The sequence below is a fragment of the Haemaphysalis longicornis genome, unplaced genomic scaffold (assembly GCF_048455015.1).
Source record: "Haemaphysalis longicornis isolate Haplotype H1 unplaced genomic scaffold, Haemaphysalis longicornis Haplotype H1 scaffold_1, whole genome shotgun sequence".
Taxonomy (NCBI): domain Eukaryota; kingdom Metazoa; phylum Arthropoda; class Arachnida; order Ixodida; family Ixodidae; genus Haemaphysalis; species Haemaphysalis longicornis.
In genome coordinates this window covers 313,870,784-313,895,129 of record NW_027526203.1, presented here as the reverse complement: position 1 = coordinate 313,895,129, position 24,346 = coordinate 313,870,784, and the positions used below count along the sequence as shown (strand labels likewise).

Here is a 24,346-nt window from a genome sequence, read left to right as displayed (position 1 = left end):
GTAGAATGATTACCAATGTATTTGCCAGTCGTAAGGATTCGTTCAGAAGACCCTTTATTTTCTCTGAAAGTAATCTGCAACCTTTCTTTCCGTTTCCTTGTCAGAGGTGGCCTAGCACTGTGTTAACAGGCCCACACGGACTGCATGGCATCTTGCAGCTCAATCGAACTCGCACAGTGCTGCAGCACGTCAACAGCATCAAGCACTTTGAAGCTGCATGGGGTTTCACCGTCCTTGACGTCACTGCCTGGGCCCTGTTGCAAGTTTCCCAGCACATCCTGCATGATGGAGTTGTGCATCATCTGCTCTGTAGCAGTGATGAAAAAGTTGGCGTAGAGGAAGCCCTCCAAAGCGACAGCAGCAGGAACAACCCTCTCACTTTTCAGGCACCTCCACGCCTCTTCAAGGCTGGCCTGATCAAGCTCCTTGCCGTACCCAAGCATACGGGCCACGAACAAAGCCTTTTCAATGGCCTCTGCGCTGTCGTGTTCTTCAGGAGCACTAACTTTTACAGCCACACTGTTCTCGAAAAGAGCTTTCAATAAGCAGTTCTGTACGGCTTCCTTCACAGTCGCTTTCCCACCTTGACGATGATGTTGCAGTAGAGAGAGAGCAGCAACTTGTCAATCAGCTGATGACAATATGGGCACTCGACATTGTTGACAATTGCCTGGTCCAGTGGCTGAACGTAAGGTGCAGTTTTGGCGGAAAAAAATCACAGCCCAATGTTCGTGAGCTTCACATCGTCAATGGGATGTGCACCAGAATCGCTGCATTTCAATGGAGTGAAAGGGCTTTGTGCTTAAAACCACTCATGGCAGTGACACATGCACGCACCCACAGCAAAAAGGAGAATCGACATACCTAGCTCGGCCCAAGCAGCAAGAATGGGTCGGCAGATGCAGACCACAGACCAGTGGAGTATTGGAATAAAAGAACTCAGTGTTTGGGGGCCCCAATAAAATGGGGGACCCAAATGCAGCGCGCTTTCCCCACAACGAGCCTCAGAATAGGGTTTCGCCTTGGAGGAAAGAATCCTGGGTTTCCCCAACGAGCTGTGGCCGGCTTGCACTTTGTGCATGCAGTGCTGCTGCGTCAAACAAAGGTTCCAAAACAACAGTACGCCGCGTGGGTGGGGCTCGACTTTTGCACTAATAGGGAAGGGTGCCTGTATGGTGGCTTCTTCAAAGCACTCGCATCAGCCAGGTCCCTCCGTGAAAGGTCAGTGTTAAAAACTGTAGGCCTGGTACAGCGGCAGATATTTGATTAAAACCAGCGTGGATGACAATCCCTAGTGCGATTCTCCTTCACACTACCATCACCTTTCTTGCATGTGGGACTTTGTGTCCGCCATGAGTTCCATTTCGGCAATTGGCGACAAGCTGCAGCTGCAGCTACCTATGTTGGTTCGTGTGCACAGGCAGGGCCATGCTGCTGTCATTCACCGCACCGTGTTTCCGAGTGTACAACATGCTTCACCCTTCCCAGCGAACCTTGCATGAACAAACTCTGCTAAGTTGTCGCAGCCTGCAATGTTGACTAGGAAAAGGAGAAGCAGTCCTAGCTTCAGCTTGCATATACCAGGCATGGGGAAGAGCAAGACCAGTTTAGGCTACACCAAAGGCACAAAGAGGGGGAAGAGGAGGGCAGGTTTTGTTGACAGTGAAGCAAAAAAGGGGAGACTGTAAGGTTTGACCATGAAGGTCGTCGCATTGCGGGCGCCCCCACGACGCTGACACTGAGATGTCAGCAGTAACCCTCCGGAGGGGCCGCTAACAATTAAGTAGCCTCGACGCTCGGCACTAACTTTTGGAAATGAGCACGGTCGTGTTCGGCCTGGGACAAAAGGGAGCGGCTCTCTTTGACAAGTTGGGAGGCGACCAGCATGTATGGACTTTCTCCGAACGCACCTTGCTCGGCCGGAGAGTATCGCACCAGGCCTTGCTATTTCTTGTTTTCTTTAACGCTTCCCCTTCCCTCACCGAGGGTATTTATGTCGAGCCCGGTGAGAAGAAGGGGGTCTTTTGCTTTCGAGTTAGCTGCAGGTCGTGGGTAGAGTCCCGCCTGCGCCGGCTAAACCCAGGCAAGATTCTAAGCCCCACTGTGGGCTAGTTCTGCTCCCTTGTATATGCCCTGTAAATATTCTTGCACACAAACTGTACGCAGTTTGGATATCGGAGTCTGCCTCGTCCCTCACAACGACATGAGACACCGTGGCGCATTCCTGGAGAAGGAGAAGTCTTGAAATTCACTGCGACATTGTAGTTACTTATTACCTGCTTGCAGCAGAGCAACTGCCGCACGACCCAGGAGGCCCATCGACATGGGTTACTAATGTTGCTCGCAATGGCATCGCTTTTCGCTCAGCCATCACTGTCATGGCAAAATTGTGATTACGGGTCAGTTTTCTTGAAGTTCAGAGGCTCTACTGTTAAGAAATTGCACAGGCAGCTATTTCAATGCACTAGCGAAATTAAATGTGCTCAGTTTCCAATGGGCATTAGGTAACTTATGCATGGTAACTGTTATATTGAGGATTTTATTACATACTGAAATCTGTTATATCGAGGTTTTACTGTACATATCTTTCATGGGGACCAAGTTACCTGATTTGGCAACTTCTTGATTTATTCAAATTTATCAACGCAAACATATTACAGAGAATTCGCTTTCTGGCTGGAAAGAACACCAGCAAATGCTTTTTTTAGTGTGCACTGGTGGAGTGCGAAAAAGGCTCAACACAGTGTAAATGTTATTGTTAGAGCAGTCCCTTTCTGCATAATCCAGTAGACATGACCACTTTCGCAGGAAGAAAACCACTTCACGAAACAAAACTGTTTCACGAAATTGCTGTTTGCTGAAGCCCATCAAGAGCCGTACAACAAAGACGTGATCTCTTGTTTGCCTAGCACAAGGCTGCCTCAAAAATTTTTGCCCTGTGTCAGACCATTCACTCTTATTTTAACTGCCTTTAAAGGAAGTCTTATTTCATATGCAGTACGACGACTATTTGGTAGGAATGCTCAGGTGGGGGCTGGTTGGTACTGATTCGTATTTGACTGCGCTGAGTGGTAACGAAAAATTATGAAAACCATAGGATACACACAAGACAAGAGGGATGATAGCGATAGACGAGAGCTTGTACAGCAATAATTGGTTTTGGAAAACTGTTCTTTCTTGCAGACTAATTCATGTTTCGAAACAAACTACACTGCCTCTCGGCGCTTAAAAAACAAAATGACTGTGCTGAGTTTCGTTTCATTCCCTATTACAGATAATCAGCAATCACAGTTTAAACGAGTTATACATTGCCACCATTTCTGTAGCCATTTGTCGGTTAAAAGGGGCATGAGAAAACTGCTGTAAACACGTAATGTGAATTTGCTGAAACACATACTGGCAAAACGACAACTTTAGGGAGCTAAAGTTTGTACTTTTCGGTCCTGCCTTCAACAGGATCCCAGTAGTTTCACCCACATTCTGCGAAGAAGGCAATGCTATTGCTGCCGTTTTTTTCACACAATGAGGGTAAAGAACAATACGTGAATTTTATTAATCCGTAAATAATGAATACAGTTCTTATTTTCAATCAGAAAGGCATGTCCAAAAGCACGTTCACTGCTTACGGAACGCCTCTGCCCCACTCTTTTGCTAAAAATGCCCCTCCCTACTGCTGCTACCGGTGTGTTATCTGTTACCTGACCACCTTTTTTGACGCAGCTCAGTGGGATGTTTTAGTGGTAAGGGTAAGCTTGCAACGAAGACAGCGTAATTCAGCATAATAGAAACTACGATGCCATGAGGCGCGCGCCTCCCCATTGGTGCAAGTCGTCAGGCTCCTCCCACTGCTGCGCGAGAGGCAGAAGCTGCGGTGGGTACGGAATCATCGACGCGGGCGTGAAAAGATTGCACGCGCAACGCCCCCGCGTGCGAATCGCGTGCAAAAACGCGCCATGCATTCACACCACGACTGCTGAGGCATGTAGTGAGCTTGGGCACCGCGAGTGAGGTGACGAGTGCAAAGTTTTACGCGCTCCAGAAAGCACTGCTCGGCGAAATGGAGGTTAAAAAAGTAGAAAATATAACTGATTTCTTCAAGCGAAAGTAAGAAAAGAAAAACAAAAACTTTTTTTAGTGCTAAATTTTTTTGTCTGTGTTGGTTCATACGAATTTCGGATGATACGAACATTTTTGCAGTCCCGCGAGATTAGTATCATCGAGATTCTACTGTAAACGTGCATTCATGGACTAGCACTGGCAGTGCTACAGTGAGCTAGAAGGCTTTTCTAACTCCCTGTAGCAGTGCCACTGGCAAGGAAGTAAGTAGCTTGCTGTCATAATGGGTCTGGCAAATGAAAAGCCATGTGTAGTTGTTGGGTCATTGTATGCTTTGCCACCAAACAAGCCAATGTTTAAATCAAAGATTAAGAAAGCATGCAAATGCACGCAAACGACCACAAGCACAAGGACCACGCTGTGTGCTACTAAGAGTGAACATGTACGCCATGGCTCGACGATGCACACGTATTAGCGGAGGTCAAAGCTCGAACAAAGAGAGAAATAATTAAAACTTATCACATATTTTCCGAAGTGGACGAATGCATTACCACACCCTTCATTAGTTCATACGGCAGCGAGATAAAACTAATAGTTGATGGCATAGAATGAAGAATTGAGTGTATCAGTGTATGTTACTTTGTTCCAACACCCTCCCAGCAACAAATATATAACCGTCCATAGTTTTGGGAATAAAGCAGTTGATAGTTTGCGCTTGCCTTGCATGGCACCCTGTGCTTTTCGTCCTTCGTTACCACTTAGCACAGTCGAATAAATCACAGACTTTTTTTATTAAGACAAAGATGGTTAAAACGCGAAGCTGCTTGAACCACGTCGGAATGGCGCAATTGGATAGACGTTGGCTTCGTAACACTGATCTTGGAAAGTGTCTTGTGTGCGTGTGTGGGTGTGTGTGTGTGCGCGCGTGAGGCGCTTGATGTGCCGTCGCTATCATCATCATCATTTAGTGATACCATCGTGTAAAGTTGGCTTTCCTGTAGTGCGTTTTGACATGACATCGAACGCCATCACAGAGGCATAGAAAGATTCGCTTTTCTAGACAATTTTCCAAGTGTGATGCCCAATGCCAGCAGCGGTCTGCAACTGTTCCTTTGCTTATACTTAGTTCACTATAACGCTGAAGGACACTGACATTATAGAACACTTACATACTGAAGCCTGTGATGCACCACAGTTTTGAACTCCACAGATGTATGTCATGCAGGGAAGCACCCGTCCTCAGCAAGGCACACAAAGATCAGTAAAAGCTTCCCCACAGTAACGGCTTACATGATTAAGAGCACTCAGTTGCAATGACCTTTCATTAATTTTGTGTTTTAGCAATAAAATTAGCTATTTCACATGAAATTTGAATGTTATTCTGCTAGTTCCTTTTACTGTACCAATGCGGATTTCAAGTTTTCCCATTACGAGTGAACTCTAATTGCAATTCAAAAATGCAAAATTATATTTCAATGTACAGTCGATCCCGGATATATCGAACTCCAAGGGGATTGCAAATAAGTTCGATATATCGATAATTCGATATATAAAATATTTTCTTTCGCATAGGACTTCAAAGGGGATTTTGGACTGTTCAATATATGCAATAATTCGATATATCTGGGTTCGATATATCCGGGATTGACTATCAAGATTTTGCTATTACTAGGTTCACTATAAGCTGACTATACTGCGTTTCTTGCTAGAAAACAAGAGATAGTTGCACATGTCAGTGCCCAGTTACGCCTTATAGGCCCAGAGGGAAAGAAAGAAAGAAAAAAACCCAGTTTTATCGAGTGTGAAAGCTGTCGAAACAGCAGAGCTGTGGTTCTCTTGTGCCGGCTCAAACGTCAGCGCTCGCCCGCCAACGGCAGCGACGCCGCCGCGCAAATTCGACGGCTCGCGCAGAGGAGCCCGCAGCTAAATGTCAGAGGTGGGAGGCTCCCTCCCCTGGCGGGAGGGAGAGGAACCTTTCCTGGCAGGACCACTGCACCCATTATTGATGGATCTGGGAACTGGTTTCTGTGAGGCGGGGCCGCAGGCAAGTCAGGGAACGGACTCCTACCCCCGAGTTACACACGACCTTCAGCAGACGGACGAAAAGGCTCGACCTACAACAGCTTCACTGTTAAAATAAGCAAGAAAGGTCATAGGCACTGCACTGCCAAGTGAACAGCAAATAGCCATTGCCTCTGCCTTCAAAATTTTCTGCTAACGATACCATACTTCAAGGAGTGGTTCAGTATCTGCAGATGCAGATTTGTTCCTTGGATTCGTCACAAGGCCACGGTCACGAGTGAAAGAAGTAGTACACTTTAAAACCAAGGCTATGGTAGTCCCTCACGCAGCCCCAGCTTGGAACTAGCCAAGCGAAAGTAGCCCCCTTGCACCTACCAGTATTCGAGCGGGCAACAGCCATTGGCGGCAATGCGGTCCAGGTGGAGCCATTGAACACCTCGGCCGAGGCCAGCTCCTTGGAGCCATCGCTGCCCCCGACCACATAGACAAGGCCGTGCAAAACGGTGGCATCCACACGACCCCGAGGGGTCTGCATGGGGGCCAGGGAGCTCCAGCGATTTGTGGCCAGGTTGTAGGCCTCCACCGTGCGTAAGCACTCGCCCCGATCATAGCCGCCTGCGCAAAGGCGCCAAGTGTCATCCGATGCTGCTCCCACTTGTAACTACAAACATGCCTATAATGTGCTGTTCAACTAGCAAATTCTGCGATCCGACAGTTCACCGGCTTCGGCAGAGCCAACTTTGCCGCCACGACTGGCAATTTACGGGTGTTGGCAGCGAATGGCCAGCATTCTGTCAAGGTGAATCCGACATCAAGGAGCACACAATTTAGTTTCTATATGCCCATAATGATTGCTACTTACAAAAGTAGAGCTAGCCACAACTCGTCGTAACAGAACTAGCAAAGATAATTGTGCCAGCGAAACCAGTTGAGCATAGTGTGGAAGACCACTGCCAAGTCAAACGAATATGCACAACCTGTACACTAAAGAAGCACAATTTTAGCTCTCCACATGTGCCGTTTCCTGACAATGCTTCAAAATTGGCTAGGCACCTCTGTTGTGCACCAGCTCTGTTTTGTCCCCACAAAAGCCACCCACAACAAAACAGGCAGAGTTGCTCGCATGCCCAGGGAGCAGGCAGCGCTAGGCCTGCTCTCGTACTGAGAGAGTTTGGGCAACACTTACCACAGACCAGCAGCTTGCCCTGGAAGTCGGCTGTGCCCATGCCACAGCGGGAGCTCATCATGGGTGGTACCGTCGTGTATCCCGCTGTGGTGCTGCAGACTTCGGGCGAGCTGTCGCCAGGGCCGGCCGGGCCATTAAGTCGTTGGACCACTGACAGGACGATCATGGTGCCCGACACCACCGCCAGCCCCATGGTGCTGTGTGCTGCAGCACATACACAGGTGCTCAGGACTCCTCTCTCCTTCCCCACACACGCCAAGGAACACTCAGAGCATTGCAAACCAGATGCTACTCGGGTGTACCTAACACTTCCAGTATTCTGTTCCCCGTGTCTCCTAGCAATATTCAGATCTATTTACATTCTGCTTAGTAGACATCAGCGACTATGAATCCACCGAGTCTTTCTGCGCACTTACAAATCGTGGAACAAGGGCTGCTGATGCTCACTGAATCTGACTGAACTCCTCTCAGTGTCCCTGCCGTCCTTCGAGCATGCTAGGGAAATTACTGTTATCAGCGAGAACAATACGAGTGTGCACATTAAAACATCAATACCAAGGCAGAAACCTACACTCGTAAAAAGTCAGGTAAAGAAAAAATCCTACAGCCTCCTATTGATACTTCATCTAAGCTTACAACTACAAACCATGGGTCAGCAGTAATTGAAACACCTGCAGTCTGCAGCTCAGCGTTTTATCTCCTCTGGCAATCTGGACTCTGCAGCTGCACCCGCCATTCACCACCTTTGGCAGTGGATGGGTTAACATCTACAGGGTGTCTAGCAAATTGCCTGATTCAATTTCCCTGACTTTTCCATGTTTTCCATGACCATTTTAGTCAAAATTCCCTGACCTATACAACAGGCGCCATTCTATGGAAATGGTCCGTGAAGCATATAAAAAGCGTACAGAAAACACATTCTATAGTAGGGAAAAACACATTTGTTGCAAGTGCCCCGATTCTCAAATTGCATTTTGATTAACTTCAGTTCGTTCAGCTTGAGGTTTGCTTGCCTTCAGTTACGGCTTCAGGGAGTCTTGCGGGATAGAAGCTTCAAGTCGCGCTTCAGCGAGTACCTTTTGGTTTTTTTTCTTGATTGTCCTGGCTCGACATGCAACGTGAACCGCATGGTGCGTTTTTACACGCGATTCGGGCGCGTCGGCGCTGCGCGTGCGATTTTTTGACGCCCGCGTCGACGATTCGCGCGCGCGGCAGCTTCTGCCTCGCTCAGTGGAGGAGCCTGACGACTTGCGCCAATGGGGAGCCGCGCGCCTCATGGCGGCAGACAGCCGGCTGGCTCCGCCAGATATGCTTTGGCTTACCACCCCGGGCAGGTATTGCATGGGCGCTTTCACGAGCGGCGCGGATGATGTTTCATAGTAACGTTTTCGCCCACGTTAAAAGCTCCTTTACCGCACAAGCAACTTCGTGCGTTCCTTGTGCGGCATTTTAGAGAGCGCTTAGAAGCAATCGCTCGAACTCCGCGGACGAAGCCGCCGCCTTGTTGCCGCCGCCGGCAGCACCGCGCGCAGCGCGCGGGTGGTTCCGCGGCAGCGTCAGCGCGCCTGTGACGTGCGCGGCGCGTTTTCGCGAGCAGAAAACGCCGCATGCGGTTCATGCTAAACCATGTCGTGTTCCTTTTTGATTATGTAATTCTGGCTCCTGATGTCATAAGAAAGAAGTTCCTTCAAGATTAGCTCCCGAAAAGCGCTGCCTTTTAAAATTCGCTGAACAAAAAAAGCGCGTTGTGCGTGTGATTTGGGCGCCACACACATCGTCCCTAGGGTGGCTAGGGACGATGTGTCGTCCCTAGCCCCTATCGTCCCTCTGCGCAAGTGCACCCAGCAACCTAAAACCAGCTGCGAGCTGCGTGAACCGCACGCCGAGTTTCTGCACGCGATTCGTGCGCGGTATTTTCACTGCCTCGTCGACGATTTCGTGCATGCGGTGGCTCCTTTCCTGCACAAGTGCGTTTGTACCTTGAGTAGCATTTTAAGATTGTAATAAGCGTAAAAGCGGCCGTTGGAGCTACCGCACTACTTTGCGACCGGTGCTGCCGCCATGTTGCCGGCGCCTGCCGCTCGGCACACACCGTGCCGAGAAAACGTTTCATGCGGATCACGCTTTCGTCGCCGGCGAACGTGTTGCGTTCGTGTATCTTCTTGGGGGACTCCAACACTGTTTTCCCCTATTCTAAAACAGTGTGGACAGGCCCCGAAGTGGTTTTCCCTGACTGGTACTACTTTATTGAAAAATTCCCTGACAAATCCCTGACTTTTCCCGGTGGTTCAAAATTCCCTGACTTTTCCCGGTTTTCCCGGTTTTCCCGGTCGCTAGACACCCTGATCTACCATCCTCTCATGATGTTGCCTGTCAACAGAACACTCTCTAAAAGTGGTTCGGCCCCTAAACTCCATGGCTGAGGATCATTGTTGTAGGTTCCAAAAAGAACTCTAGAAGATAAATTTTGTTCCCACCCTGTACAGCAATAGGGATGCACTGACATGATTTTAGTAGACTGTAAAGCGGGATTCACACGACGGAAAAATCCTGTCTTTCAGGCCCGCGGAGCCCGCTCTCGTGACCAGTTTTAGGCTCCGCCCCTCGGCGGGGATTGCCTGCCTATGCTCCAGAAAAGAAAATGCTGCCGCATGTTTTCAGCAATCACGGCGGACCTCTGTGGGGAATAGAAACTGTTTTTGGCACTATGGTCAGGCCGTTTTAGGTTGTACCAGGTGCGAGGCCGGCTTTACCGATGCGGCGCGGTCGGCACATGTGGAAGTGGAAAGCGGGCGCTGCAGAAGCGCACCTTGGCGTTTGGGGACACTGTGGGTGATCGGGATTAATAGCTAGGGTGCTTCGATGTGTGCCTCTCAAGAGTTGCCTCGCTTCCACCGTGCTGTTGTCTGCTAGTCGCTCTGCACGTGTGGATGCGCCAGCAAACCGGACCATCCGGTGACGTTGCCTTGATGTCACATATTCGTCCGCCTGGGCGGGCCTGCTCGTCCGTCGTGTGAATGCCGCTTAATTAAAGGGCGCAATCCTTGCCCCAATGCAATATCAAACACGCACGCCAAGACCCATATTTATGAAAACAGCGATGCCAAATGCGCCATGCAAATGATTAGGCATGCGCGTGTCTCACTAAATATGCACATCTGGTAACCAACCTCCGGTGGACGTCGTTGCAATGATCTTCCAGTCCCGGTCGTCCTCGTCCGATGAAGAAGATCCGCTAGAATCCGAACGGGTGTAAAGAAACTGGCGTGGCTTTGCCGGTGTCGTGACAGTGATGCCCGAGCGGCCCTTGGCCTTGTTGCCCTTTGGCTGAGACAGCCGGCGGGAGAGGCGCTTGTAGTCCTGGATCATCTCCGTGTCCTTGGCATCACCAGCCTCGATGTCATTGCAGTCATGGAGAGTGCGATCAAGGTTCAGGTAGAGCATGTGCACCTGAGAGGGATGCAGAACCTGTGTCATTTCAATGGGCCACACAGCTGCAACCCAAGCCACAGGCACAAATAACTACATAAACACAATAAGCAATAAAGCAAACGGGTACAGCATTCATCTAAATTGTAGGGATGCACAAATATTTGAAGCTTCAAATACTTTTTGAATGGCGTCTGCTATCTGAACAGTAACGTGTGCTGCACATTTGATCAAAGTATTCTATTCTAACTTTACAAAAAATTAAGGAATAAAAATAGGCTTTGCCGCAAGACGCATTTTCTAAGCTCCGCCACACAACTTGCGCCCCTGGGTTGGCTTGTTAGCTCTACGCTGCAATTGTAAGCCTGGCACATGTAACTCTTGCACAGAAGCATGTGCTAAGTATGGCATATGTAAGCTCAAGCGGAATGCTGTTTGCACGCAAAACTTATAAATTAGAAAATGTCTGTGGTCAATGGCGGTACAAGCACTTAAACACAGTTACAGACTCTTCGTTAAGCTTGCAACGAGATATCTAGTCGTTCCAACCATTAGCATGCCTGGTAGGCGGCCTCTTTCAACCTGGCGGGATTGCAACACGTCAAGAAGCCCATCTATGTTAAAGAAATAAAAGAAGCTGGGAGATGCGTTTCTTAATGGCAATGCATGCCAAGCTTTTTTTACTACACTGCTTTGCTATCTCGTTACAATCGTATTTTTTACTGTAACTTCTTGTACTATTTACTACTTTTGCTATCGAACACATAGGTGTGTAATGTACCGATCCCAAATTGTTCCCTTTTCCTTGGCTGTGTTTAAAGCTCTAAAGACACAGAGACGGCTGTGTTTAAAGCCCTAAAGATACATAGATGGCTGTGTTTAAAGCTCTAAAGATGCAGAGAATGTCCAGATGTAGAATATCAACCTCATAAACAGACATTTGGTTCTCATAATACCAAATTTCCCCACTCCGTATTGAGTCTTTACACGCCACATTTGTGCAGAGTACAGTAAAGCCACAGCAGCTGGCTTGTCATCGCTGAGAACGGTTCCCTGTCTCTTCCTGTGCACATGCAGTATAGGTATGCTAATAAGTTAGTCTTTCATAACCTAATGGCAGGCATGTAAATGAAATACAGAAATAGAAGGAGCTTTCTAGGGCATTTTTTGTTTTTCTTTCCCACTACTATTACGCAAGTCAATTATACCCACAAAATACTCTGAAACTTCAAACGCGGCTGGATTCACGAAATATTTAGCTTGCATAAAAGAAGTCTTTTACGGTACACAGCTGGTTTCATGCTGGTTCAAGACAGAGCTACCTGGGGAGCAGCGATACCTTGTCTGGTTGCCAGAAGAGCATGGGCTGAGGACCTGGTTCTCAGCAGCTGGCAGCTGGGGCTAGCCGGCTAGTCTAGAAGCTGGTACCAGATGTGAGGTCCCAGTTGGAACCAGCTTCATAGACTATCACAGCTTAAAGAAAGCTAGCTATATATATATATATATATATATATATATATATATATATATATATATACAGTTAAACCTCGTTATAACGAGACGGGCTATAACGAAATAATGGACATAACGAGCAAATCGTAATTCCCCTTGAAAGTCCCCATAGAAGCCAATGTATTTAAAACCTCGTTTTAACGAGGTAAAATTTGCCCGTTACGGGATACAACGAACAAATTTCGTCGAGAAATCAAATTTTGAGCTAATTTTACAACAGTGCGCCACGCGGATTTGAGACAGTGCGCGACGCGACAACTGTATTAGCAGTTCAAAACTCCCGCCACGCGCGCGAAGCTGGATGGCGCGTCGTGCGGACGCTGCGCCCGCGATGCCATTCCCACCCTCCTCTCACTGCGCACGGCATGCAGGGGGGCCCTTCGATTTACAGTCTCGGACTCACCGCGGGCTCCCCGAGAAGCAATCCGACGTTCGATTTTCCCATGTATCCTTATGGCTTCGGGGAATCCTCGGACTACCCGCGGACTATCCGCGGTGAGTCCGAGAAGAGCCCCAATGCACACGGCGCGCGCGGTTGCGTCGCCTTCTTCTCCCCCCTCCTCCCCTGTTCGTATCGCCGACGTCGCTGCGTAGTTGTGTGTGCGTGGGTTTTGGCAGTCTTTATCGTCGTACTGCCCGCGGGATTCCAACAACGCGAGTGCGACAGGCGGGAAGCGAAAGCGAAAGACTATCACGCTTGAACAGAAGACGGCTATGATAAAAGCCGTCGCATCGGGCGCGAAGGGAGGTAAGGTGCACTCCGTGGTAAGGTGGCAAGAGACTTTGACATGTGGACGAGTACGCTGTCCACCATCGGGAGCAACCGAGAGTCCATCGTCAACGCTGTTGCACGTGGCATGAAAGGAAGCGCTAAGGACGGCGTCGGAGGCACTATATAGATGCGGTGGACGTGCTGCGCCGCTACTTCGCCGCACACGAGGGCGGCGAAGATGGCGTGAACATAGGCCTCCTGCGCTGGAGTTTTGGCGACATGCAGCGCCCCTAGCGGCCGACGCCTCTGGGTAGTACAAAAGCAGACGACCCCCCCCCCCCCCCCTTCCATGTGTTTTCAATTACAAGCCAGAGTGAAAGTTGGTTGTGGCGCTTTGTGGCGTGTTTAAATGACTGCACACTGTATGAAATAGCCCTTACAGTAGTTGCAGAGGCTAAAAAAAGATAATATCCGCTAAAAGAAGCCGATTTGTCGGCTTTCTTTTGAGCGAGCTGTCGCGGTGGTCGCGGCGTGGGACAGTATCGCCAGGTCGGGTGGTTTAACTGTTTGAAGACAGTTACAGTTTTTTTCTTCTTGCGTGCGGTCGACAAAGGAAAGTTCACGAGTAGCATAAACACGGAACGCTGCTCATCCTATATCCTGAGGTAACTGCAAAACGTTGCTTCAGCGGGAGCATGCAAGCGAACGTAAGAATTGCGCAGTCGACTCAGCTGACACTGCTGGCCTGGCACCGCCTTTGAAACGAGTGGAAATTTTGTTTCGTATTTTTGCAAACTAAAGGATTCTTGCGTAACGTTCTACGCCGCACGATTAACGAACGGCAGGGTACATGTATACTAGCGAGTAGGTGGGGCAATACGCCAAATAAACAAATTAAGCGCTATTAAAAGACGCAAAACATGCACTAAATCACACGCCCGCTGCCTGCAGAGATGTGTACTTCTATAACATCACATAACACAGCCGCATACACGGCGCGGGGCCCCAAATATTTACACACGATCATCACTGACTGTGTTGGTTTTCTAGTGCAGGGGTCGTCGAATCTGAACGCCGACACGCCAGTTTTGACTTCAAATGGAGTTAGACAGCGAGACAAGAACAGAGAATTGGTGTCCTCCAGTTGAATTGCCCCCCCCCCCCCCCCCCCACCCCCATCCCCCCTATCTTCACACTTCGCCAGATTATTGTCAAATAATTCGCTTAATTTTTTCTCTTTGCATTCAAAGCCCCCCTCCTCCTCCTCATCTCCCCCCCCCCCCCCCCCCTCCGGATTTGCCGCCCAGCCCTCCGCCGTGTCGGCTGATGGAACTCAGCCCTGACCCTCATTCTAGGCTATTAAGTGCGAACTGGGAATGTATGTTGCAAGAGCGTAATTAAGTAAAGTGAGAGCAAACAAGGAAAGCGAGCGGCCTCTTAGTTCGCCCGACAACTTTGTTTTACGGCCACTAATTTCGAAATCGCAAAACAGATTTCACGCTTCTGACGGTCGCGGCATTTTGTCACTGAGACACGCAACAAAACGGCAAGCTAACGCTGCACCATGTATTCGTAACGGCGACGCAAACGAGCTATGTTTAATGAAAGTGCACGCATAGTGTGCAGGTACGCAAAAGAGCGGCGCACCGCAGCAGGCGAGCCTGCGGTCCGCCGGACTCGCTGGCTTTTTAAAGCGCGATCATCGCCGATTGCGTCACTCTTCTTTTTTGATTGGCTGTTTTTGAGAAGTATTTGTCACCTAGAGTATTAGTTTAACCTAGAAATTTCACTTAAAATTTCACTTAGTACGACCATCGATCGGTGAACCTGCGAGTAGCAGACGCCGTCACGGTCCCGGCACTTTCGTCGTTGCTGTAAACGTGTTTAGCGCCGCAAAGCTTTTTCCCCTAATGCCAAGTTGATCGCTGAAATAGATCGGACGCGTCGGGGATGAGCTGGTGACCACGTCGCAAAATAATCGGGAGAGTCGAGCTCATTTTGCTTCTGTCAACACGGGATCCTGTGGGACCCGCGCAGCTTTGTACTACCCGGAAGTACTGCCCGGAAGCCGCTTGCGCAGCGCCCCCTGGGCAGCGCAGGAGGCCTATAGCGGCCGCTGCTGAGCGAGCCATCGCTCGCATCAGGAAGGTGCATCAACGTCCAATTACGGACTTCTTCGTAGCCAAGTCTATTTGAAATACGAGTTTTGAACTGCAATAAAGTAGGTTCGTGACTTTTCCTTTTTACCTCCGGAATGTGTTTATTTTTTCTGACTACCGCCGTGCGGCAAGATGCTATTTCGCCCGGTTTTTGTTTTAGGATGGTTTTAGGTAACTACAATGCATAATATTTGCAGTAAATGTCGGCTGCGGCTATAACGAAATATTGGCTATAACGAGCAAATCGCGGCGCCCCTTCAATTTCGTTATAGCGAGGTTTAACTGTATATATATATATATGTGCGTGCATGCACGCATGCACATGCACGCACATACACGTGTGCACTCACACCTAATCACTATGCACATTTTCCTGATGCTTTCATTGTACCTGGAAGCAACAACTGCCAGTACTCGCTATAGTTTGGGCTAGTATCAGTGGTTGCCGCTTTGCTCGTTGGCTGGCCTGCTCAAGCTGGTTTGAGCTAAGTGCCAGGAGAGTACCCTCACTAACCATAAAATAGACGAGGCCAGCTAACAATTTTTTTCTCGCTTACTTCTGAGGGCAGCGCCTGTACATTATGAGTGTCCCTAACAGGACGCGGAAGAGACGTGGGAACGCAGCGCCAAGCCTGGCCGACGCTCCTACGCAGCGGCGCACCTTCTCGGTGAGGGTCTCCATGAGCACGCCCTCCTGGTCGAAGGAGGAGCGCATCCAGTCGAGCACCATGTGGCACAGGTGCTTGTTGTTGGTGGCATCCATCTCAAGGTTGCTGTGCTGCACCAGCTCCACCTGAATGTGTGGCAGGCTCTGCAGCTCCTTGCTCTTCACTACCTCTGCTATGTTGTCCCGCAGGTACGTGTCAACCTCCACCACCAGCTCCTGGTCCATGGACTCCACCAGGATGGCCCGCACGCCTACGCACACACCACACGGGCTCCGCTCTAGATTCAGACTATGGGGTGTAACGTGTCGAAGCTGCACCTGGGCTAGGAGGCGCGCCACAGTGGAGGGCTCCGGATTAATGCTGGCCACCTGGGGATCTTTAACGTGCGCCAAACGATCGACACACGAATGCTTGTGCCTCCATCTGACACGCAGCCACCGCATTTGGCATCGAACCCGCGTCCTTGGGCTCAGCAGTACAACGCCATAGCCACTGAGCCATCACAGTGGCTCAGTGGCACAGCCCAACAGCACTCAGCCCACATCCACCCTCCAACAGCACTTGGGGAGGTCCGCAGGTGGCTTCCACTTGCACATTAACATTGCCTGATGTACTATGTTCTACCACTCAATAACATTTCCAATGCATCCACAAACACTTTTTGTTTTATACACCTTATCGCCTGATGTACTATGTTCTACCACTCAATAGCATTTCCAATGCATCCACAAACACTTCTTTGTTTTATACGCCTTATGCCTCTCTTTCTCTCATTTGCTTAACGACAGGGTGTACGGCTTCATCAAAGATGCTATGGTTCTGAGACGACGTGATCTGGCGCTAAAAGACTACTTTCCAATAACTTCAAGAAAGAGCTTGATAAAAAAGCGACGCCATTTTTATCTTGATAAAAAAGCAACGCCATTTCATAGGATGAGTCCTCACCTAAAGACGAGTAAAGTCAACTCACTTCCTTTTTCGAGCCACCAAGTTTCCTATCTCTAATGAATAAGGGTACTTTTCCCCCCGTTTACTCAAGTTGCATTTACAGCGCAAAGTTGTTGTGTTCGCGGAAGTACAGGCCAAAATGAGTTAATGAAGTTATCTACCACCTTGCCCACAGCAGCCTTTATTTCGTGTTGTAAACATGGGCTCCGTATTTTTTTCACCTTCTTTTAGCGGCTCATATAGTGGAAGTAATGAGTATAAGAAAGCTGTTTTTATTACTTTCATGAGGAAATTGTACTAAGGTAAACAAACTTTTTTTCTAGGTCTAATTTTTTTTCTCTTTGCACAACAAAACATCATCCCTTGCATTGATATCATGGTCAAGTTACAATTGATTAAATAGGTATTTTGCACTGATATATTTTAAAATAGTATAAAAAGCTCTGACATTGATGATGTATGCTAGAGAACACAACATCTTGGCCGGGTCATTGTTGTTGTGCCAAGAGTAAGAGCCATTTCAATTTGTAATTACAAACAGCATCAATGTACCATGTGCTGCAGGCCGCTGCGAGGCCATTTAGCGAGGCCATTTAGAAGTTTCCTTTAATGTCTGAAGCTTTGTTTCATCTGTTATCATCAAATGTGCCCAGGTTAAAGCCCCTTCCAAGCAAGTTTTTGAAGGCCATCACCAAAGTAAAAAATTTTGCGATGATAAATAACCCACACTGACATATTTGCTCTTGATTAGGAATTACTGCTACGCTTTATGTTTTTAGTGCATTTTCACTGTGCCCAAGAATTTCGCTGCAGGCTACGGCTTCTCTGGTAGCTCAATATTTTTGTTAACAGCACACTATTAAAGGCCAACTGCACTCAAATTTCACCTCGGCCAAATTTGTTTTTAATGCGTAGTAAGTACCCCCAAATAAGCTGAGACACAAGTGGTAGCCCCGTGAAACGCCTCGTTAATCAGTCAGAAGCGTTTAAAAAGGCTCCGCCGCAGACCACTCTGCACCTGCCGGCGGATCGCGTAAACAGCCATGACGCGCCTGTGACGTTCCAGCTGACGGTGGCTTTTTCCTCTGGCCAGCCACGCAGCGGGAGAACCGGTCGAGCTCTGCTGCCCCGTGCGCGAGTAGAGCTTGCGCGCAGACATTCTCCCGAACTGGTGACCGTCCGGCCGCTCGCTGGACGGCTGCAACGTCACTGCAATGGCCGCGCTCTCCTCGGTTTCGGTTTCAAAATCGCCGATTTTTGCTGGCCGCTTGCGGCGTCCACGTGCGTATTTCAGCTGTTGTATTTCGCATGTTGCTTTCTTTTTAAGCAGACTATACGGAAATAGGGTTTTCAAGAAGTCGAAATTTTGAGTGCAGTTGGCCTTTAAAACCAGGGGGAGATGGGGGTGTATCGGCCGATATTGTGTTTTGCTCAAAAAACTAAGGACCTTACTTGGCGTTTAAAGCTAGATATGAACCTTGCAGATCATGAGGCTACCGTCCCACCGAAGAAGCAAGGCAGCTAAGGTTAATGGGAGGCTTAGTGCAAAGAAGACGAGGATGGTGGCAGTGATCTTTGCGCAAAGTCTCCCATTAAGTATGTACCAACTAGCCCAACAACACGTTTTATTGCAGGTAAGCTTATTTCATTACAATCACTTGAGGGGAACATCCCCACAGTTTCGCAAAACCCAGATCTCAGCATCATTTCTCCTCCCGTGTGTTTTCTGAACTGAATCTTGCGGCTTTAGCACAAGCACATGCAGTACGAGTGTACCAAATTTGTTCTGATATGCTGGTCGTCACTTCCTTCTGCAGGGTCCCACCATACTGTCAAATGCATGCGTTAAGGAAAAGCCAACAAGTGGTAAGAGAAGCATGCAGTGCGAGATCGTGGCTAGTTTTCCGTTTTAGGGGTAACAATGTAATGAAAGGACAACTGTGCTCTTTCAGTGGCGGTTACTAGTTCCATGTGTTATCAGTGGGGGCAATGCGCACATTTCAACAAGTATACAAAAATAATTATTACCCGTGTGCACAAAGAGGTGTACACCTATACAGGTGCACACCTATGCCTATACAGAAATTAAGAAGAAAAAAAGCTCTAAAACAAGGAGCTTGTTTCCAAGCAACAATGCAGCCCACAAGCAAAAAGCAGCCATGGCAGCTGGCAGCAGCTGTGGCCCCAAGGACAAGTTTGGGGGCTACATGCTCAGGGCCATTACCACTGAAGCACAAACAAACCACCCTTCTCCCCACCCTCACCAGTGCAGTTGTCAGGGGTCAGGTGTTCCACCAGGTACTTCCCGCAATACTTGGTAACAGGGTGCACTTTCAGCTTGGCAGCTGCCAGGTACATGGCTTTCATCTTCGACTTGGGCACTTCCAATCTACACAGATAAATTCGAAAGCAACTATTAACAACAACAACAAAAAGGACAGCAGAATTTTCGGTGTGCTGCTAGTAAATGGCACTCTATAGTTACCTCAACGCTGTCTACTCGTGGTAACGTTTGTTCCTGTCACATGCATCCTTGGGAATAAAATCTTGTTCAAATCTCATTGGCATGCTGCTTCTAACATGGGCGCATTTGTTAGATGAAAAGATAGCACCCTCCAGTGGGACAATACTGATTGGATACATTTCCACATCTCACACACGGTGCAGTCCCTTTCCTGCTCGAAACTCATCTCACTGCACGTTGCGTTTTTTTCTGCAAGGTGAACTCGTTTGAATGTGACGTCACAGCAGCGAGCCACAAGTGGCAAGGGCTAGCAAGAAAATGCCTGCACCTGGACGTGTAGGCGTAGTCCACAAGGCGCTCGAAAGCACTGATGTCAAAGTTGCCATTGATCTTGCACTGGTTCTGCAGGGTGCCTTTAGTCTTCTGCGCCAGCAGCTCGAACAGGTAGGGGCTCACGCTGGCTACGACCGCACGGTGGGCGTAGATCTCATGCACATCCTGGCCCGAGCCCACCTGGGTGGCGGCAGGAGAGGGTGTTACGATTCCCTCCCGAACGTCCCTCACAGGGCACGAGAAGAAAAAGCTGAACGGGCTGTTTGGTGGGCACATCCCCTAGGGTTTGCACCAGATTAACCTGTTAGCGTGTGCCTGAACGTGAACTGAGAAAGAGAATGAGGTAGACGGTGATTTTTTTGACGTTTTGCTCTACCCCATGTTTAGCTGGCAGAATTCAATTTCATATTACATGCCCATTCTATTTTTATAGAAATTATACACAGCAAGCCATACACAAATAATTGACAGATGGTGCGACTTAGTAGCATGGAGTAATGAATTTCCCTTAATGGAATTATTTGCAAGTCAGGTTGGAGTCTACAATGCCAAGGTCTTTGAGTACGAAAACCCTGAAGTATCTCGCACTGATTATTGTATCAATAAAACATCTACATATGTAGAACCTTGGTAGTACACTTCCTGTGTGACAGTGAAAGAGATTAATATTCTCACAAAGTTTCCTTAACATAAAAAAAAAAAAGCGGTCACAACATGCACTATTCTTATTTGTCTAGGTGGCACAGCATTATGCAAGGTACTTCACTCTTTTTTTACTAATATTCTACCAACCTTTGAATACTGATAAGTATGACCTACTGCAAGGTTAAATTTGCAACATATTGCGATAATACAACATACAAGGTGAGATTATAATACAAGGGCCTTCTATGGGCACTGTAGAGAGATTGCACTACAGCTATACTATAGCTGGGAAAACACAACCGAAATGAATGCGTTGTCAGGATTGTACTGTATCATAAACTTTGCAAGTTTGCATTCTGTAACAACATCAGCAACACCACTAGAGCAAGCCTCCAAATATAGCTTTTACTTTTATGAGACCAGAACCTCTCAGTTTTTATGAATTGTTTAGCAACAAAATATCGAAGTAATGTAATTTAAACAACTTTCAAACGTGTGGCATAAAGGGACACTGAAGGCAAATAGCAAGCTGGGCTCAGATGAAAGTTCGACTGCCCCGAAGCCTTCTCAGCATTTCTTCAGAGGTGAAAGATGCTTTAATTGCCAAGAAATTAGCAAATGAAAAACACATTTCATTCCTCGTGCCATTTCATGACGTTTCGCATGACGTCAACGGTTGCTGGAAACGAGTGAGATGGCGGTGTGGTCTAACAGGAAAACATAGCATCCTCGATAAACACACACTGGGGTTGCCCCCAAAACTGGCACAGTGCACAGTGCTCTACGATGGTGCACACCAGCACGGAGCATTGATTGAGGACAAACTGAGCAGTTCCACACTAGTGCCATCTCTTGGGCCATAAGAGCAACTCGTGAAAGCGTTGACAAGTTCCAATAGGGCAGCTCAGTATGACACAGCGCTGCTACAAACTGATATTTATTGAAAGCCACCACATAACCTGTATCGCTCACATTTGCCACGTTTTCCTACTAAACAGCCATCTACAAGCTGCTCCTCGTCTTCTGAAGGCCTGCAGTCTTGGCCTGCCTCTCAGCTATGACAGAATATGTAGGCCCTTCGTTGTCCAGGCACTCCAGTGACTGTTCGCGATACCTCATTTAAACAAAACGAATGCAAAGCTTTAATATTTACTCATACTGGCCGGCCAAGCGGCCTTCTTTGCAGTAAGTGAAACTCCTGCACGACACATGTTTGTGCGCTCATATACAATCTCTGGCCATTATTAGCGCCCGTTGTAAGCTTGTCCAATCACTGTTTGATGAATTCGCAAGCGACCTATCCTTGTCAGCAACTATATACAGACATTTCCGCCTTCACGCGAGTGCGTCAACACGCCATCGCTGAAGCAGACGGCAGAGGAAGCCGCTTCCTCAGAGTCGTTCGCAATGCATCTCGGCATTGCATCCCGGCGCTCTGCCAACTCTCTCGGTGCGCGATGGCGCGCCCTGGTTTACAGAGGACAGATGGTGCGGTTTATCAAGGATGCTATAAAGCCTACGGAGCAAACTATCGCAGCAGCAGGAGCCACTGGCCGCGCACTCGGCACATACGACAGAACAACTTGCCCGCTCCACACGTTTGTTACCGGCCACTCTGTGCGTCAACCTTGGTGCCGAACGGGATGTAAGATGGCAGTTAAACAATATAGAGTAGAGAGTTTTAGCACTCCGTATGCTCCATCTGTTCCGTTTGTACTGTGTTCACTGGGACCAGACTGCACCTGCGCGCATGGGCACGGTGAGAAGGACACCCTCCACCACAGCGAATGTGCGAGCATGGCAAGGGCCGGCCACCACCCTACCGGATCCACCCTAACTAATCCACCCTACCGGAGCGAATGCGCAAAGGCCCAGTCGGGTCCCGGTCGACACGGTACGAACGGAAAACACGCAGCATACGGGGTGCTAAAACTCTAATGTGAATGTGCTGAGTGGCCTTTTACTTCACCTACAAAGTGTCTCTTGTGGACAGTGCAACTGCAGCAAGAAAGACGACAGGGGTGCCCTTTTGATTTGCATTCTCATTATGGATAATCGGGTTTTAGTCGTTCCAATGCACTCGGCTTAACAACAGGGCGCCACCTGTTAGTTTAACTTGTAACAGCGTGCAACACTAAATTTTTTCCGTCGCTAGCCCATGCGCCAGAAGTGTGCCTAGAACTTTTACGAGCACCCAAACCACTACTAACAAACGCCTTGGTGCCAGTATGAAATGAAAAACGTGCATAACATGATACAAATATCATTTTACCTACGTACGCGCCATAGTGGAAGCATAACAGCACACAATGCCCTGAATCAAAAGACCCGGTTTGACGCACACATTTTATTCAACTGCAAGACAACCAAGAAATGGTTTCAAACAAACACATCGTCACGGCATGTGCTTTGAGGCTGAAGTGCCAAATTAACAGGAGATCGATTGCCTCCTGTTTGTAAGGGTAGCACTCGCTTCTTGCAATTTACGGGGGCGAACAAGTCATTTCACTTTGGCGCAAGCCGGGAAGGTTTTTAAAAAACCTCGCGCACACTCTACATACCCGGTGCGGGGCTGAATTGTCGCTAGTGATAATTCCAACATAGTAAGCACAGTTCCACCTGCAGGAACACGCCGTCGAATTTCACTGCGAAGTGAACGCCACTACGACACACACACAGCTTCGGCCGCCGCCAGCCTGGGCGCAAAACTTCGTTCGGGCAGACAGCGCTACGTGAGGTAGCAAAAAACGCTCTTATCACATGCAAATTACTGTCCACAGAAGGGTGGAACTGTGGAAAGTCGATGTGCTACTTGCCACCATGTTGTAAACAAGGAGATAACAAACATGTTCGCTGAACCTGCAATAATCATTGCAACCGCCACCAGCACTGCGGCTTGGCAGCTTGTGAATGTCGGCACGGCTTGAATTATATCCGTACATTTATAATTGCTTAGGACTTATGAAAGTGAATGTGCAAAGAAAGATTTTGTGTGTTTTTTTGAGAGCCTGTGTGGGCGGTTCTCATTCTGTTTGTCACATGACTCTTGGCACATCCGCTCAGTTGGCGTTGACTTCATCCCTGCTGGGCGGCCGATAGCTCAATTTTTTTTATTATTTACGCGATTATTTTCAAGGCAGTGACCCAGAAACTGGTATATTCGTTTTCTGTGGATGCCGATCTATTTTAAGCACCTTTAGGCACCAAATTTACATCCGAGCTGCAAGAGTGCTGTCGGAACTCCATTCTAAGAAATCTTGCATAATGCAGACTTGCTTAGCGACGGGAATGTTCTGTTCCTTCAGACTGCAAGAAAGCCCCATGCTCATAACAGTGTCACATAGACATCACCTTCCATTAAATCATTCAAGAGTAAGCTTTGCAAGCTTCTTTGTCACAAACTATTACTATGACTATTGTAATACAGGCGGATTGTTGTTGTAATGCCTTTTTGTATATATGAATTTCACATCTGCACTTTTTACACTACTGCTGTTAACTACACCAAACTTTTTTTTTTCTCTCTACTCGTAGTGGGAAATCTCTCTCCAGTTTGATGACGATGGGACCTCCTCCTGTATTTATGCTGTTATGCTTACTCCCATTCTGCATCAATAAGTTCAAATGAAAGAAGTAAGATCATCCTGTACACTTACATGCAAGACGACGTCGCAAAACTGCTTGTTCTTGCGCAGCTTGTTCAAGTTCATGAGCACTTTGTTGAGGTGGGCAGAGTCATCAAAGACAAGCATCTCCGCTGGCTTTGCAGGCTTCTGTTCTTCTTCATCTATGGTGTTGATCACAAGCGTCGGATCCATTGCTCCCGAGTTAGTCCCACTGAAGGCACAGTCGCTACTATGAGATGCCACGAGTGGAGGCTGAAGACCAGAGTCCTGCGAAGATTAGAAGTAGAAGTCATTGGGAAAAAGAAAAAAGAGGTCATCAGCACTTTTATCCGACAAAGGAACTTTTTCACTCTCCCTGCCACCCAAAATCATGGCAGCCTGCCTACTATGAAATGTGCATGCAATTGATAAGTGTCTATATTTTTTAAAATTACGTTTACTCAAAAAAATAAGTAAGTAAGTAAGTAAAAAACTGCATTGATGATTGCTACAGAGTAAACATTCAATTTGTTTTCCCCATTTCAAACGTCTGCCTATTGCTGCACCACAAAGCATCTTATACAAGAAAAAGTGGTTGAACAAGGCC

General features: G+C 48.1%; 1 protein-coding gene across 7 annotated transcripts in view; it reads right to left on the bottom strand.

The window, feature by feature from the left end:
• Positions 1-24,346, bottom strand: part of LOC144150257 (influenza virus NS1A-binding protein homolog) — a 79,643-nt gene that overhangs the window by 13,267 nt on the left and 42,030 nt on the right. For all 7 annotated transcript variants that reach the window (XR_013318495.1, XM_077682120.1, XM_077682141.1 and 4 more), the window contains 7 exons: positions 23,791-24,027; positions 19,485-19,669; positions 18,957-19,081; positions 15,738-15,994; positions 10,435-10,714; positions 7,265-7,468; positions 6,454-6,693 (listed from right to left, as the gene is read on the bottom strand). Coding sequence is in view for 6 of the 7 variants with exons in the window: in XM_077682120.1 (XP_077538246.1) it covers positions 6,454-6,693; positions 7,265-7,468; positions 10,435-10,714; positions 15,738-15,994; positions 18,957-19,081; positions 19,485-19,669; positions 23,791-24,027 (1,528 nt within the window). In the remaining variant the exon portion in view is untranslated. The remainder of the gene's footprint in view (positions 1-6,453; positions 6,694-7,264; positions 7,469-10,434; positions 10,715-15,737; positions 15,995-18,956; positions 19,082-19,484; positions 19,670-23,790; positions 24,028-24,346) is intronic.